Here is a 16,192-nt window from a genome sequence, read left to right as displayed (position 1 = left end):
TCGGGCTCTGCGGGTGCCCCGCGCTGCCTGCTAAGGAGCGGCGGGACGGAGCGCAGAGTGCCGGCCTGAACCGACAGCGAGGGACGGCTGCGAGGAGTCCGCGGTAACGCTGCTTTAGTGTGCTCGGAACCGCGCTGCTCAGCGAGGACAGGGGAGGAGATCGCTGCCGGTCCCAGTCAGGCACTCAGCGAGAAGCCCCGGGACAGAGCCCTCCCCCGCTCCGAATTGCCGCAGCCGATGGCACGCAGGGCCCAGAGCCGGCGATTGACAGCGCCGCCGAGCAATGACACCGCGCTGCTGCCGAGCGCCGCTGCGGGACCGAACGAGAGACGGACGGCGGGGCGGGGCCGGTACGAGACAGGAGGGAGAGGAGGAGGAGAAGAGCGCGGCGGGCGGGCGGGGCGTGGGCCGAGCGCGGCCAATGGGACGGCGGGAGGGGCGGGGCGGGGCGGGGCGGGCAGGAGGCGGCTCCGCCCGATGTTGGGGGGGTGCGCGGCCGGGCGTTCGGTTGCTGAGCAGCGCGCGCAGGCGGGGGAGGGCCGCGGTAGTGGCGCGTTAGTGGCGGCCGCGCGGCGCTCGGGGCCGGGCCGGGGCGATGTGAGCGGGCCCTGAGCTGAGCGCGACTCCCCTCGATTCGTGCCGTCGGAGCGGCGGCTGCCGCGGCTCCCGCCTGTCCGCACGGCCGGGCCCCGCGTTATGTCGTGATCCCGGGCGGGCGGCGCCGCCGGGGCTGCCGATGGGGCTGCTCAGGATCATGCTGCCGCCCAAGTTGCAGCTGCTGGCCGTGCTGGTGTTCGGGGTGGCCGTGCTGTTCCTGGAGAACCAGATCCAGAAGCTGGAGGAGTCCCGCGGCAAGCTGGGTGCGTGAGCGAGCGGCGGCGGCTGCGGGCCTGGGCCGGGCGGCGGGGAGGGCCGGAGCGGAGCCCCGGTGGCGGCTTCCCGAGGAGGGCCCGGCCCGGCCCGGAGGGTGGGGGGCGCGACACCGCTCTGCCCCCGCTCCGGGGCCGCGGCCGTGTGCGGTACGGCGCCGTCCTGGCGGCGGGGAGCTGCCCCGGGGCGCCGTCGCGGGCCGCGGCTTCGAGTGCTGCGGTTAAACTACGGGGTTGGGAACTCCGGTGTGAGGTTCGTTCTTCCGTTTCTGATGGAAAGCCCGGTAGGGTGACGGCTGCCTGGTAAGCCACGAGCTGCGCTTGGTTACCGGTGCCGCAGAACTTGCGTGCGATGCACGGTGCTGAAGGATCTCGACGGTGTGAAGCACGTACCCGCGCAGCTGGGTCTGTGCACCGGCGAGCTCAGCGCAGGGTGGGCGGCCCGGTGCGCGGGGGCTGTCAAAGGCTCTGCTGGGGTATTGCCCCACGTTGTTTGGCTTTATAACGTGTTTAGACCACGAACACTTCAACTTGCTAGGAATCAAATCATCCATGTAATGCTGAACTTGCGTTCAGACTCTGAGCGGGCTGTGGGTACCATGAGAAGCTTCCCCCCAAGCTCCTGGTGGCAGCTCCGCGTGGCATGGCTGGGCTGGGCTGGCTGAGCGCTCTGGGACCTGGCAGCTCTGCGCTCCTCTCCCGTCCACCTGGAATTGTAGAGGCTGGAGCCCTGCAAGCAGCTTCGCTCAGCTGTTCGAGTTATAGGATGGTTGCGTTCTGTGCATTTTTCAGTTGAAAATGTGTCGTAATTATCATCAGAGCATCATCACAGCAGTTGTAAACAACATTTTGAGGAGGAGGAAGAGAAATGGAAAGTTAATTCAGGGCATGTGTTAGTGCTCAGGGTACGGTGGTGTTCTGTATCCACCTACTTTAGACTGGCTGAGGCCAGGGGCTATGGTGCCCCCATTACTGGCATGGTTACTTTAGGGAAATCCAGCTCCTGGCTTTGGGAGGGTTGGCATAATGCAAAGTGAGAATGGAGTTTTATTGGAGAGACCTCCTCTCCCTCCACAACAGATACACAGTGGGTATGAATAAGTTAAATGGAGGATTGAAATACGCAGCTCATACTGCTGTAGGAAAAGCATCTAATTATTGTGTTCTGCTGATTTTATTTCATCAGGAGAAGGGACAACTATTGTAAACTTTATTGAAGGTGCGATAGGAAGATTTCCTTACCAGTGATTCTCTAAAACTTGCCTAAGGAGGGGGAAAAGGGGCTTTCTGTAACAGCTATGGTATCAGGTTCTGTTTTTTAACTTGAGCGTATGCTTTGTTAAAGAGCTCGCTGTCTGAATGCCTCCTTTTTACATATTTGGTATATATTTTAAGACTGGTGAATGTTAACGTTTCATTGCAGAAATCACTTGATGGTGTTGCTGGTATTACTATTAAACAGAGCTGTAATATGGAAAATGGTTTTCTCTGGGTCAAACTAATGAGCTGGCCTAATGCACTTTCATCCTTCTCTCTGCCTCCTTCACAGTGGCTCTGTGTGTGAAGAAGCATTGATGCTGTGGTGTGGTGGTAACGGAACAGATCTGCCTGTGCATCACTTGGCTGCTTGTGTTGGGAATGCTGTGTCATGTGATGTGCTTTGGGTGCTGGGTTTTGAACTTTGCGTGTTTGCTTGAATAGATCGGATGATGAACTGTCATCCTGGAAATTGTGAGGATTAGCCTATGGCTGGGAAAGGGGAATGGATTCAGGTCTGATAGCAAATAGGAGAATTCTGCAATCTTATCAACAGGTCTAATAGCGTTTGGTCAGACTTTCTGGCCAGGTTCCATTCAGTTTCTTTACAAATGGGGAACTGCTGCTTCTGTACCAAACAGTTGGTGCGAGGGTCAGTTTCTCTTCAACATTTTTAAGCATCTTACCTGTAATGTCAACTTGGAGTGTGTTTCTGGGGGAAGAGAGGGAACCTCTGTTTTCCTTCCTCTATGTGTGATTTCTGTATGTAAGTAAAATTCAGTCACCACTGGAAATTTTTCATCTGTGAAGTTTAGAAAGAGAAGCACGTGGCCACCATAAATGCTTGTGTTGCATCTTTCTCTCTGGTAAAACTGTAATCATGATACTGTTCAAAAATGTATGTGTAAACCCATGGTTTTCTTTATCATGTGAAATATAACTCGAGTTCAAAAATAAAGGAAATATTTGCTGTAACCCTTTCCTGCTGTTGGGCTTGTTAAGCTCTCTACAGATGGTCTGTGGGGGTGAGATCACAAACAGGGCCTGTCACAGTCCTATCTCAAGTATTTTCGGGTGAGGTTTGTACATACAGCTATTCATCATTTGTATTATTTTCCACTTCACACATCACAGGCAGCTAAATTGGCACCATGGGCAGGCTGTGGCCAGTGAGGACTTCAGTGTTGAAACACAGGTCAGCTCTGCAGCGGGAGTGCTTCTACAAAGTGCCAAACAAATTTCAGGCTTGTTATGTGCTGTTTCAGTATGTAAAAGGCCAAGGTTCTTTTCCTAAACCAAGGAAAATAAACACAATTAATGATTAATTGATTGCCAAGTTGCAAGGTTGCATTATTTTTGTTCTTTCATCAGTTGATTCTGCTGGAATAATCCTGTTCTAAGCACCTTGCAGATACGTAGCGAACCTCTGCAATTGAATGTTTGAACTTCCAAAGCTTTCTAGCAATGGGTGTGTTTACTTTTGGGGGATGTTGAAGTGATTTATTTATTTTTCTTGCATTTGGAAAGAAGCCCAGCTGTCACTAAGTTTTGCCAGTTGTGTGTTTGGAAAATCACCTGGAAAATTTCTTAAGTTGTCCCTCAAAATATAGCATGCATGCTTCCTTACTGTGTTATTTATACTTGGATCCCATTTATAAACAGTCTGATTGTTGGTAGCTCTGGCTATGCACAGCTGTGCAAATAATTCACCAGCATTTCTTTAAAATATAACTCTGTAGGCCAATAGTTATTATTTTCTTCATAGCAGCCTGAGGCACTCTTCAGCAGCTCTTTTCTCATCTGCTGTGTTTCCAGAAATAGGGGTTTTAATGCTGCTTTCTCACTGTACGTACAGCCAGTGAAAGGCTCTCATACTTGGCCTTGCTGGTGCCCTCATGCTTTTTCATTTGATCTCCTTCCTGTTTCCCCTCACCACTCCCCCTCTCATCCCTGAAACAATTTTGAAACCACTTCCACATTACACTTGTACTTCCCATTGTGTGTGTAGTAGAGCAGTTGCGTAAATCTTATTTAGTTTGTTTGTAATTTCATACTTAGTGTTTTATTAGGAATGGATATTGCAAATGCTCCTATTCCTTTATTTCTCAGAAATTGGTGCTATCTGAATTACAACTGGTACACAATGGCACATATTCTGGAGCACATCCCAAGACCATTCAGCCTCGCTAACAGTCTCTGAGGCTTGATCTCACCGTTTCTGCTGGCACTCCAATATCTCTGTTTTCAGCAGAGAAGATAAAACAGGTGCTGCTGTTCTCTGCTTTTTTTTCCCCTTTATCCTCTTTTGTAGAGCTGTGCGTGAAAAAGTTCAGTTTTGTTGCCTGTAGTTTGCAGGCCTCATACTTTTAGTGAAAAAAGATTTAGTGATGTGGTGAGCACTCTGCCTTTGCTTGTAATAACTCTTCACAGCAGCATCTGCTGTCTGGCAAGGGGTTATTTTTGTTAAAGATGTGTTGAGGGCAGTTCTGAGAACTGAAATGGACCTGAGAGACCAGATAGAGCGTACAGCTCATATCTCCTGCCATGTACTGCAGGGGGTGAGGTAATCTCCAGAGAAGGCACTGTCTCTCTAGATTCTCCATTGGAAGAGGCCAGGCTTGAATCATTACATGTCTACATATGTTGCTTTTTAATGTATGAGGTTGTAAAAGAGCAAAAAGAGCTGAAATATCATCTTCAGCAGAAATCCTGAGAAAGAACCGTGGCTACAGTCAGCTGCATTGGGTAGAAAAGGCTTCTTGGGCTGCCTTGGAATGAATGAGGGTACCCTATTCTTTGTGAGTTAGTGCACTATGACAGATTTGGTAATGGTAGCTGTGCAGTAGGGAATTACTTCAAGGCTGTGAAACTCAATAGCACATCTGTAAAGGACTTTGCCTTGTGCTTCCATAGGTTTGTTTTCTACAGAAGAAGGGAGATTGGGTTGTTTCAGTAATGCAATACCTAGCCAGTTTCAGTGATGTGCTTGGCACTGTAAAAGTGGTAACAGCTACTGGAAATCAGGAAGTCATTTAAAATGACTTTATTTACTCTGTGATAAAGCAAATGAAACCATGATATTATGGTATAGTGCTGTTAATGTTCCCTCTGTTTTTTCTACCTCTGGGTGCAGAGGAAGCAGCTAGAATTTTCATGTCATTGAGTGAGTGGACAGAGGTGATAATAAAAAAACTGGTTTAAAATAAAGCAAAACCTATGGGAAACCACATACCCCCAAATTCTCTACTAAGTTTAAACAGACTGATCATGTGTTTTATATAATGTGATTATGTTGCATGTGCTTGCTTTATATAAAGTTTGTGTGAAACAAACCTGACACCCCAAACAGCTCCTGTTAAACTACTTAATCTTTGGAATTAGCATAACAGGTTAGAGAATCCTCTCCAGATTATCTTGTACATCTGAAGTGAAACGAGACTTGGGATTTCTTTGTCTTTCTTAATTCAATGAAGTGATGCATTTGCAGATGGATTTTTTTTTCTTTTGCTGGGCTTTGTATTGCCCCTGGCTATTGAGTTAGGGATGTTTGAACATTTCATGAGCAAGTCAGTTTCATATCTACTGGCTGGCAACCATGAGTCACTGCTCACTCTTAGTTATTCTGTCCAGACTGATCTTGTGTTCAGCTAATGAACGCCTTTCCCCTGTTCCTGTTCCTCTATAGGAAGTAGATGGCTTTTGCATATGGAATAGTCCACATATGGCCATTTAATTGAGTGAAAATGCAGCTACTTTATGAAATTGTATGCAACCTGTAGTAGTTGTTTATATGAAGTGTATTTAAACCTTGTCAAAACAGTACAAAAATAGTGGTGATTTGTTTGAAATGTGGTGCTATTTCCTTGTTTATATATTTTAAATACTAACTTAGCAAGCATGATGGAAGTGCGGTGATGAAAAATAGCTGAACGGCTTTGTTTCTGGTTGGAAAAACTATTGCAGATAAAAGTTCTAGAGAAAAAGGGAGTCAGTGCTGAGTGAGGCATCTGAAGGTTGACCAGCTGGATCAGCCTTCCCTAAACACCTACTGACCCTGGCAGCAGCCTGTCCCAGCAGCAGCATCTCATCTGGACCTTCTGCTGTGCTTGCTTCTCAGGCCAGTCAGGCTTGCTGCATTTAACTGCTCCCTGAAAATTGGTGGCCCAGTGGAGCCGCAACATAGCGCCTTGGGAAAGGCCATGCTCAAAGAAACCTTATGCCTCATAGGGGAGAGAAGGCACCCCTCATGTATGTGTGTGTGACAGGAAGGTGCTGGCTGCCAGGACCATCAGTGTCCTTGCAGGTTTTGGCCCGGCGTGTCAGAGGCTGGGGTTGTTTTCACATCCCCCAGTAATAAGTTGCTATGCTTTAGCTTCCTATGGGTAGAAACATGCTCTTTATATCATGGAGGTATTGTTCGCAGATGTGTCTGCAGGAAGCCAAACTACATCTGCACGTCTTTCTGTTGTCTCTGGTATTTGATATGTTACTGTTCTTATTCTGCAGTATCCTGGTGCTATTTTGCTCCAGTAACATTACTGCTATAATAATTATTATTCAAGTCTTCCGGTAGTGATAAAATCTGTGGTGAGTAGCTAGGAGTCCAGGGCAGTCAGAGAATAAGATAATTACATTGCATACGGATTTGCAAAGAATCTGTCCATCACTTAGGCCTTGTCTTTTATCTGCCTTCCCTTATGTCCCTCCCCTCTTTATATCTGGTTAGAGTTTAAAATGACTGACAGCTGACACCCAAATTTTTGTCAACTTGCTGTTTAATTCAGAATACTAATTTGTGTTGAAACATATGTAAAACTTAAGTGCTGTTTTGATAAAAACAGCTTTTGATGATTTTGAAGTGTTTATGCAAACCTTGTGCATAATTGCTGTAAAACTGTAAAGAGTGCGGGGATCTTAGGTTTTTTAAATTAAAGTACATATATTCCCCATTTACTTCTGAAGCTTTTTTTTTCCTCTCAGAAGATGTTGTTTTATTTTTTTATTTTACATGTAAGCATACGCATATAAGGTATGCTAGGGGGAACAGGGTGTGTGTGTGTGTAATTACAAAACATACATGTATGTATGTATGTTTCTCAGCCACTATGTATATATCTTTATGTTGTAGTATAGGCCTGTTCTTTTGAAGACAACAGATTGAAAGGCAGTACTATTTCATTACACTTTGACAAAGGTGCAAAGAAGCTGTTGAGAGCATGCAGAAACTCAGAGGACTGGTAACAACTGAGCAGGGATGACGCTTGTTCCTCTGAGCTTCTGGGAAGTGGGAAGGAATTTCCAGCTAATTTAATTCTATTTTTTTCCTCCTGAACCTTTTGCCTGGGTGTCTTTGCATTTTGAATGGTTCTGTTATCTTTACTGTATATGCTGTTGCTGAACATATTCAGAGCCATTGCAGAAATAGCATGTCTGGTTTTTCTTTGGAATATTCGTGCTTCTTTGCATTGAGTCTGTGGGGGCCTTGGAAGAGGATTTTGCAGTAGTAGGAATCTCTTTTTGCAACGCATGGCATTTGCAGTGTCTTTTAATATACAAAATATTAACCAGCAATTGATTTATGGTCAGGGACAAAGGGTTTGTACAAATCTGTGAAGAACTTCCAAGTTTAGAGTCATAGGGAATAAAATTGAAAAAAGTCTGATATGAAAATGACAGAATGTAACTGTGATATGTTACACAGACCACGTTGTGTCACCAGAACAAAGCAAAAGCAGTTGAGGACTTGTGACTCCTTTAATGTTTGAACGATGGGTAAATTGGGAGCAGGAAATAACATTTTGCAAGATCTGGTTTCGAGGGTTTGTTCCCTTCCAAAAATGGGGATTAATTTTTTACTGAAGCTTGAGTCAGTCACGTACTTCTATTGTCTGTGATCTAAGTAGTGCATCAGAGGGCCTGCTGAACCAGGAGGACGAGAATACTGCATCTCAGCTGTTGGCCTACACGCTGTTGTTACCTTCTCAGACAGACTCTTGATCACAGATACAAGGGTAGTGTTTGTTTTTCATATGGTACACAAATTATCCGTCTCTAGAAACAAAGTCACAATGCGAGGCATTTTGTATCCCAGTGGTGGATGGGGGACTTCATGGATAGAACCTATTTCAGCTGCACTCCCACCAACAACTTTGCAGTGAAAAGTTTCAGTGTCTGATTTGTCTGTACGCCCTCAGCAGTGTGTGCTCTTGAAATGTATTTTCCTGGCGAAACAGCAGATGGACTGCAATGAGATTCCAAGGCACTACAGTGGTTTCTCTTAGTCATAATGAACATCTTGGTGTTATTGTTTGCCCCTCTTTTGTTTTATCTTCCTTTGGGGAAGAAAAAGTAAAATGAAACTACAGAGGCCTTCCCTTTTACTTGAAAATAATCTAGTCTGTTTTTAAATGGGTTTTCAGGTAAACTATTTTCAGTTACTTTGATGCTGCCAACAAGGCAATCTTTTGAAGATCCAATGCCTAATAAATGGTTTGCTGTCTTATGAGGAAGTGATTAGATCTTGCTGTCCAATTTGATTACTTCAAAGCATGTGAAGTGGGACTGAACAGGGTATCTTTTTGAACTTTGTTCCATTTACATATGTTGCATTTAAAGAGTGAATGTGTATTTGCTTTTTGGAGAATGGTCTAGCCTACAAAATGCCCTTTTGGAATGCATTCATTTAGTAGGAGCAGAATGTTTTATGGTTTGACTACTTCCAACTTATGTTCAATTCTATTTTCTATGTACTTTTGGGCTCCCTTCTTGTATCCCTCTTAAGTTTTTCATACTAACATACTGCTTTTGTAGCTGCTCTGATTCGAATAAAGCTAAAACTTTCAGCGTCCCTTCTTTTTATAGGACCTGCTTAAAGTTTAACATTATCTTCAGCCAAGGAGTATTTTACATTTTGCTTTATCAGGTTTTAAAAAGACCCCAAACCCTCAACATTCTGGCACAATGCTTGATTCATACTTCTATGTCAGGACTTTGTGTGCTTACTGCATGTGCAGAAGTCTGGGAGTTCTCTGCTGGGGAAGCACTGCAGCACAGTGCTCCTGTGGCCCCACACATGTGCTTTGAGCCAAAAGCAAAGGCTGAAGGACCAGAAAAACCAGTCTAAGTGTACATTTAGGTCTTGCAGTATTCATAACTTGTCATTTCTAGCACACATTTGAATTTTATCTTTGAAACTATGTGGTGGTCAAAGTAGTTAGTATTGCATAGAAGCTGTTCCATGGAATTTGGTTGGAACAGTTTTTATTACAAAGCCTAAAATTCTGAGGTGAGTTTGAAAGCAGTTTCACTGCAGAAACCACTCCACAATTGCAGAGATGCATGCGAGGACTTGAAGGCAGGACATCTGGAGGTCTGACTGTGAGCTGCCAGCCCTGGGAGCTTCAGGTGTTGTTTTCAGCAGCCCTGGAACCCTGCTGCTGGCTGGGCAGGGAGCACACCTGACCTCAGTTAATGCCCTGCCTTAGGTTTGAGCTGCTGCAGCTGAAGGGATGGCATATGTTTGCTTCTGGTCAGGAAGGGCCAACCACCTGTCATCCAGCTCAGAGAAAATTGGTAGAGTATGGTTGAAAGGCTCCTGAGCTATTACTGAGGCATGGTAAATGCGTTTGGCCTAAGGGCAAATTTATTTTGCAGTCATGTTGTTAAACTTAAAGGTGAATATTAAAGATGAACATTCGAAGAGGGTAAATAAGCAGTGGAAGGGGTGTGTGTATGAGGATCTGTACAACTTGTGCAGGCAGTCTGCAGCCCATATGATCCCAGCGAGAAGGCGTGCAATACTGGGAAACGTGCTTGTTGTTAAGGTTGGCTTTCATCTAGCTTAACAACTAGGAGCTGTGCTTGTTTGATTCCTCTGTCATTCCGGAGTGGGGAAAAAAATAATAATAAAATAAGCAACCAAAAAAATGATAAATCAAATAGTAAAATGTTTATAGGTATTCTCTTCTGGTTTTCCTGTGTGAACCTTCCAAGCCATGCTCTGACAAACATGGTCTTCCTAACGTGTTTGTGCAAGCACTTCTATAAGCAGCTGTGGTCACTGGAGCAATCCGAAGCATTGTTTCTAGTGGCTGTTAGTGCCTATTTATGTGTGATTGCAGAGTGCAGGTGCAAGGCATTCTTGAGATAAGAGTTAGGAAAGAGAAATACTTGACAATTTATTCACATAGTGAAAAGTGTCAAGGAGGAATGAAGATGTTGAGAGTTCGTTTTTCTTTTTTTTGTTATTCTGAGCCATGGGGGTGGGGAGATGAGAGTGGGGAGCCTTTAGAAATATAGTGACAGATTCTGTATTTTCTGGAGATGTTAGAGGTGATGATGTGTGACTTCTAAACATACACACTCTGACCAGTGGAAGCTTTGGTCAGTGTTGCAGTCAAAAGTACGTTCTGGTTTGTGATATGTGATGGGATGTAGTGCATTTGTAGATTTTAAGCTGGTGCCATAAAATTTCATTATAACATATTTGATCTGCTGGAGATAATGGTGAAAGATTTTAAATGTTAAAGGAGTTTGCAATCTTACTTCTCAAGAATAAACATTGGGAAACAGGATAAACTTTAGACCATCTTACTCTTGTTATTATTTCATCTTAAAACTGTGGGAATGAAAATATCACATTGTGTGTTTTTAAGTATGAAAAACCTGCTAGATGTCTGACTTGACAACAAAATTTGTGAAGGATCTACATGGCAGCAGGAAAGTGGAACACAGTCCTTGTTTCTACTTCTGTTATACTTTACCTGATAGATATTGTGTATGTGAAGGTAAATGTGAGATCGCTGTCTGGAGATCATAGAGTGGCCTGGGTTGAAAAGGACCATTATCATCATCTAGTTTTAACCCCCTGCCACTGGCAAAGTCACCAACCACCAGACCAGGCTGCCCAGATCCACATCCAGCCTGGCCTTGAATGCTTCAAAGGATGGGGATATCCACAACCTCTCTGGGCAACCTGTTCCAGTGCTTCACCATTCCCCCTTTTCCTTTCACTATTTACCCATGTAAACAGTTATTCAGTACTAAATAACTAGTGTGGAAAGGGAACCTTTAGGAAAATCCTCTCAAGTATCCAAACCAGCTCCTGGATAAGTTCTCTGCCCTTGGTGGATTCCCATAATGTACGGGTCTCTTGCGAATGCTGTTCATCCCTTAACATTTGCTAAAAAGAGGGAAGTATTTGGCTTCATGATGGAAAAATGCCTAAATGCCACAGATACCTACCAGGCAGAACTGCTGGGTAGGTTAGAGCTCATCCTGCTCTATGAGTTAATCCAGTACAGACATAAAACCATAAAAGTGAATTGTTTGTTTTTGGTTCTTCAAAGCTTTTGCTAGCAGGTATTTGAGGGGCTCAAAGCTGTGATGTTTAAGGACTGGAAAATCATTGATTTTGAATTTGGCTGTATTTATTGTGGAGTGTTTTATTGTAACAGGATAATTAAGCAACTGCATGTTATATGGCATTGAATATGGGAACATAGCCTGTGTGGAGGGCTTGTGTCCTGATCTTGTCCATAGAAGACATTCACTCAGGTCTGGGTTGTCCTGTTTTATGTGGGAGCAAAGCATCCTTGTTTTAAGCTGTTTGTAGGCCGACAAATTGATTGGAGGTTAATTTCCTTAAGCTTACTACAGCTTCCAGTTTCACTGAAATGCAAGGTAAAAATCTACAAATCCTTGAATAAATGTGGCACTTAAATTATTACCAAACACAAAGTTCTAGAGGTGTGTGTGTGTGTGTGTGTCAGAGCATGTGACTTTGCTGCCAAGGGAATTACTGGATAGTTGTGGCTATTCGTTTCTCTAACACTTCCCTTGGAAAACAAATAACAATGGACACTTTGCCAAATTGTGGCTGGGCTTGCTACAATAATTACATGTTTCAGTGCAATTGTTTTATTGTGCTCTGCTGCTTTGACAGCAGAACGGGTTTTGTGAATGCAAAAATTAGCTATGCTTTGGTTCTTTTCTCTCTGTTATGAATAAAAGGTACAGTCTGATCTAAAGAAATCTTCCTAAATTGCACTTTAAAGCCACAGAGCAATTAATAAGAACTAAAATCCAGTGTCTGCTCAGGGCAGTAGATGTGTTTCCAGACTTAAACCAGTGTTCTGGGGGTAGGCATGTTTTGTGTGCGGTAGTAGTTATTTAAAGCATTAGCTAAATGATAAACATTCTAAATAGAATGTTTAACTGCAGGCTTATTTCTGGGGTATTTAATGTGCTTTTTATATTTTATTTATATTTCTTTATGAGTGTGATCGCTTTGTTCAAAAAGTTGGTCTGTAACTGGTGCTTGAGACCTTTGTGGTAGGCTCACAGGTTTGTAATTGGGGCGGCAGCTTCACCAAGTGCTTTTATTTTATAGCTGGAATAAAACTGAGCGGTCACTGGGTCTTTCATATTTGGTTGTGAAAGAGGTAACCTTTGTTTTGGCAGAGTAGTGACTACTGGGTTTGGTTGTTCTTTTCTTTGGTTTTGAAGTGAGCATCTAATAAGAAAACTCACAAGTGCCATCTGCTGGAATGGCATTTTTTAAGGAAAACTTTATTCCTTTTTGCTTTCAGTGGCAAACCATGACTGGCTGTCCTCGTTCGCCTTTTGGGTGGATATTTCCACTTGTTATTCTCTGTGAGCCTTGGCTGTGATGTGAGAATGAGGAATGCTTTTTATTGAGGTTTTTGCCATTTCACAGGTTAATTTGTGAACTACTGACTGAACAGAACGGACTTTACAGACTGTAAAGTTGCAGCCCTGTAACATGGAGTAACAATCCAATAAAACAGTCTGTTGGGAAAGTAGTTCTCTCACAGTTTTTAAAGAGTCTGTACTGGAAGCAGGTGCTGTAGTGTCCTGTGATGATTCTCATAGCAACACAGGAGATGATGGATGGGAGAAGTTTGGTGCCAGTGGTGTGAAGTTACTGCAAAAGAAACTTCAGACACAGCTGCATAAGCAAACAAGTTTTGCCTTCTGTTGCTCTCTTTTCTGTAAATGTACCTAGTATCAGTCTGTCATTTTAAGAGTATTTATGCACCTTGCCAGACAAACTTGTAACTGTCTTTCCTTATAGGGCCTTTTGGGGATTCTGTGATATCAAGTAAAATTGATGAGTTTAACATTTTTCCTATCATCTGTGTGCATTTGGTCTTTGTTTGACTGCTTAGGGAACAAGAAGTAATTTGCATGTATGATTTGGTGGAATTACATGGTGTTAATAGAATGGTTGGATTTTTATTTATTTATTTATTTATTTTCCCCCCCATCTTTTTGTACTTCTGATGCTTTTCTCTCTATAGTACAGAGTCACTTTCCCATTTAGAGAATTACCTTAGTAGTTGCCTGGCCTGTTTGTGTGTTGTAATACATGGGCTTCTGTGGCATGCAGCGAGCATGTTCAGTCCTGAATAACTTTCAAACTTCTGGAGGGGATTATGGGTCTTTCTGCCCTGTTTGTTCCTTTCTGCATCATGAAGAATATAGAGCGATTTCTTCCAATGGAGTGTTACTTGCATCTTGCTGCTGAGGGACTTGTAGTTGAGATTAAATGATTTAATAAAATATTTTTAGTCAGAACATGTGGATTAATAATTATTTAAGTAACTATATTCAGTAACCGTTCAAGTAAAATCTTTATCTAGTTATGTACTTCTTAGATTAATTGCAACTAAGCTTGTTAAATTCATGTTTCAGAGGACAAAATGTATATTTACCAGACAGATGGCTTTGTTTCAGGGACTGTATATAATTTCTTCTCAGTGCCTAATAATAAAGTTGTATTATTAAAGGCTTTCCTGTGTTTAACATGTATATGGAAAAGTGTGTTATGCTTATTACTCTATTCCTTAAATAAGCAGCAGTCTGTCACTCTGGGGAGCTCAGTGGCTGTCTGAAGAATTCAGCCTGCTTTGACACTTCCATGGCTTCTTCCTGTGAGCAGCTCGAATACCACGTATTCAGCAGTAAGTTGAATACAGTCAGCTAAGGAGAGCAGCATACTGTAAGTGATGCTGATAACAGAAAAGACATGTAAAATTGCTTGTAAGATGATAACGTTTCATAACATTCTGGAAAAGCAACTTCTTGCATTGATTTTTTTTTTTTTTCTTCTCCCCCCCTCTGCAAAGATGAAATGTAGTCTTTCAAGGAGTCTTATTCCTTCCTTGAAGACTTGCTATATTGATTTGAAACCACAGAGCTGAAATTGGTCATATTTTAACAGAGTTCCTTCTCTAATGACAATATATGGCCCTACTGTTTAAGTGGAAAACTTGCCGCAGTATTTCTGTTACTGGAATTCTTGCAGCAGTCGGTGAGGGACTTCTCTAAAAATCCCTTATTAGGTACTGGAAATGGAAAGCTCCCCTGACTCCCGTGGGTTGTCTGGCAGACCATGATTCCTTAGTCATGCTCTTTGGGAGTGTAGTGCAAGCTTGCTCCAGAATAAAGTAATGGGAGAGAGGAGATGCTGAGTAACCCCTGTATGAATGCAGATTTCCATTTCCTTTTTCTTGTGATGTTCCATTTATCACAGGCCAGCAACTGACACGGTTCTTGTTAGTGCAACTTTTAGTTCTCTTCATTAGTGATAAATACAAGAAAACTTCTCTCCCCCAGAAAAAGAGACAATTTCTCCTTCTCCCCTACCCCCTTTGCCAGGCAAAGGATTTAAATGCTTCTGAATATTAATTATTAGTCATAACAATGTTAGCTGTTCTTACAAGGCTTTGCTGTTACTCTGAGTATGTGGTAAGTAAAGCAAAGCTTGGCTATAAAGAGAAGTAGGAATTCGGGTCTAAGTAATTTGAGCAGCCTGTTACATTTACAGCATCTGAACAGATTTTTCTATTTTGGAAAGGACACCGTATAAATTTAATATTAAATTAACGAATACTTTTACTGTAGAAAGGTCTGTATAAACCATGCTTCATAAATTCTACTCTGATGAAACTTAAACTGGGAAAATGGCTTAAGTTTTAAAAGTTATAAAACAGATGGTTGGAGGTTTTGAAAACTTCAGGTGTCCAAAATGTGTCATCTTACCCAATGCACAGGAAACCAGTTGGTTAATAATGTCACAAATGGTTGGAAACTGAATTAATTGCGGATGATGCGGTCTGGTGTAATATAAACTCTTGCAGAAAGTGATATTATTGAGGGAAAGTGAAACATAAAGCAGATGTATTGTTGCACAGAATGTAAAGACATGTTGGGCACAGATTTACTGAAGTGAGGTAGGAGCTAGACAGTGAATTTGCTATTCCTCCCCCTCCCTTTCTCTGTAGCCACTGTGCTGTTCTTCTGTTCACTGCAGGAGAAATAGTTGCTGTATTTTTGGTACCATCTTCACTTAGGGAGGTCAGTGATACTTGTGAGCTAACTGAAACTGTACATTCTTAAGTTTCTGATATAGTCACACTGGATAGAGCAGTTTTATATAAAACATATATGCCTATGTCTTTAAACTCAAATTCTGAAGGCTTTTCAAGAATGAAACAAAGCACAAAAACCTGTTACTTAGAAACTGCTTTAATGTATTTTGGAGTAGAAGTTGAAGTTTCTGAGTGTTAGGGCCTGTGTAGGCTTTTGAAAAAGGACCACATGGTGTGATCTCTGCGGGCATCTCCTCCTTTGCATCTGATTCCTGCTCCTTTTCTTCTGAGGCAGGGCTGAATGGTAGCAAGGCATGAGATCTGTGATGTTTGTGATAAGTCTTTCTGTTCTCTTAACTAGCTGTGGGGGAAGAATGTGATTAGAATTGGTACTGACTGTTTTTAGCATTAGTAATTTGTGGTTTGTACTTTTCTGTTTGTTTCAGAGCTTATTGCACATTGTGAAATGATTGTGGACAATAAGTATTTGGAGAGGAATATCTCAATGCTAGGTGACCAGGTGATGGTTACAGCTCAATATGGTCATATCTGAGTGTAGTTGGAGAAAATCCCAGGTTAACATATCTTAGATTCTGAACTACTTGTGCTTGCTGAGGAAGGAGGTATTGGAGTTGCAGAAGGTAGCACTGAGAAAACATGAGATCAATACAC

At 43.0% G+C, this 16,192-nt stretch overlaps 1 protein-coding gene across 3 annotated transcripts in view; it reads left to right on the top strand.

The window, feature by feature from the left end:
• The first annotated feature begins 15 nt into the window (after window positions 1-15).
• HS2ST1 (heparan sulfate 2-O-sulfotransferase 1) overlaps window positions 16-16,192 on the top strand; it is a 68,602-nt gene continuing 52,425 nt past the window's right edge. For 2 of the 3 annotated variants that reach the window (XM_015870192.3, XM_015870191.3), the window contains exon 1: window positions 531-860. In XM_015870192.3, the coding sequence (XP_015725678.1) occupies window positions 737-860 (124 nt within the window). In that variant the 5' untranslated portion in view covers window positions 531-736. Of the gene's footprint in view, window positions 351-530; window positions 861-16,192 lie in introns of those variants that run through there. The other variant, XM_015870193.3, reaches the window with a different exon arrangement.

Source organism: Coturnix japonica, chromosome 11, assembly GCF_054131305.1.
Source record: "Coturnix japonica strain WE chromosome 11, WE-NBRP24, whole genome shotgun sequence".
NCBI classification, from domain to species: domain Eukaryota; kingdom Metazoa; phylum Chordata; class Aves; order Galliformes; family Phasianidae; genus Coturnix; species Coturnix japonica.
Note: the sequence above shows the minus strand (reverse complement) of the source record. Positions and strands in the feature narration are given on the sequence as shown.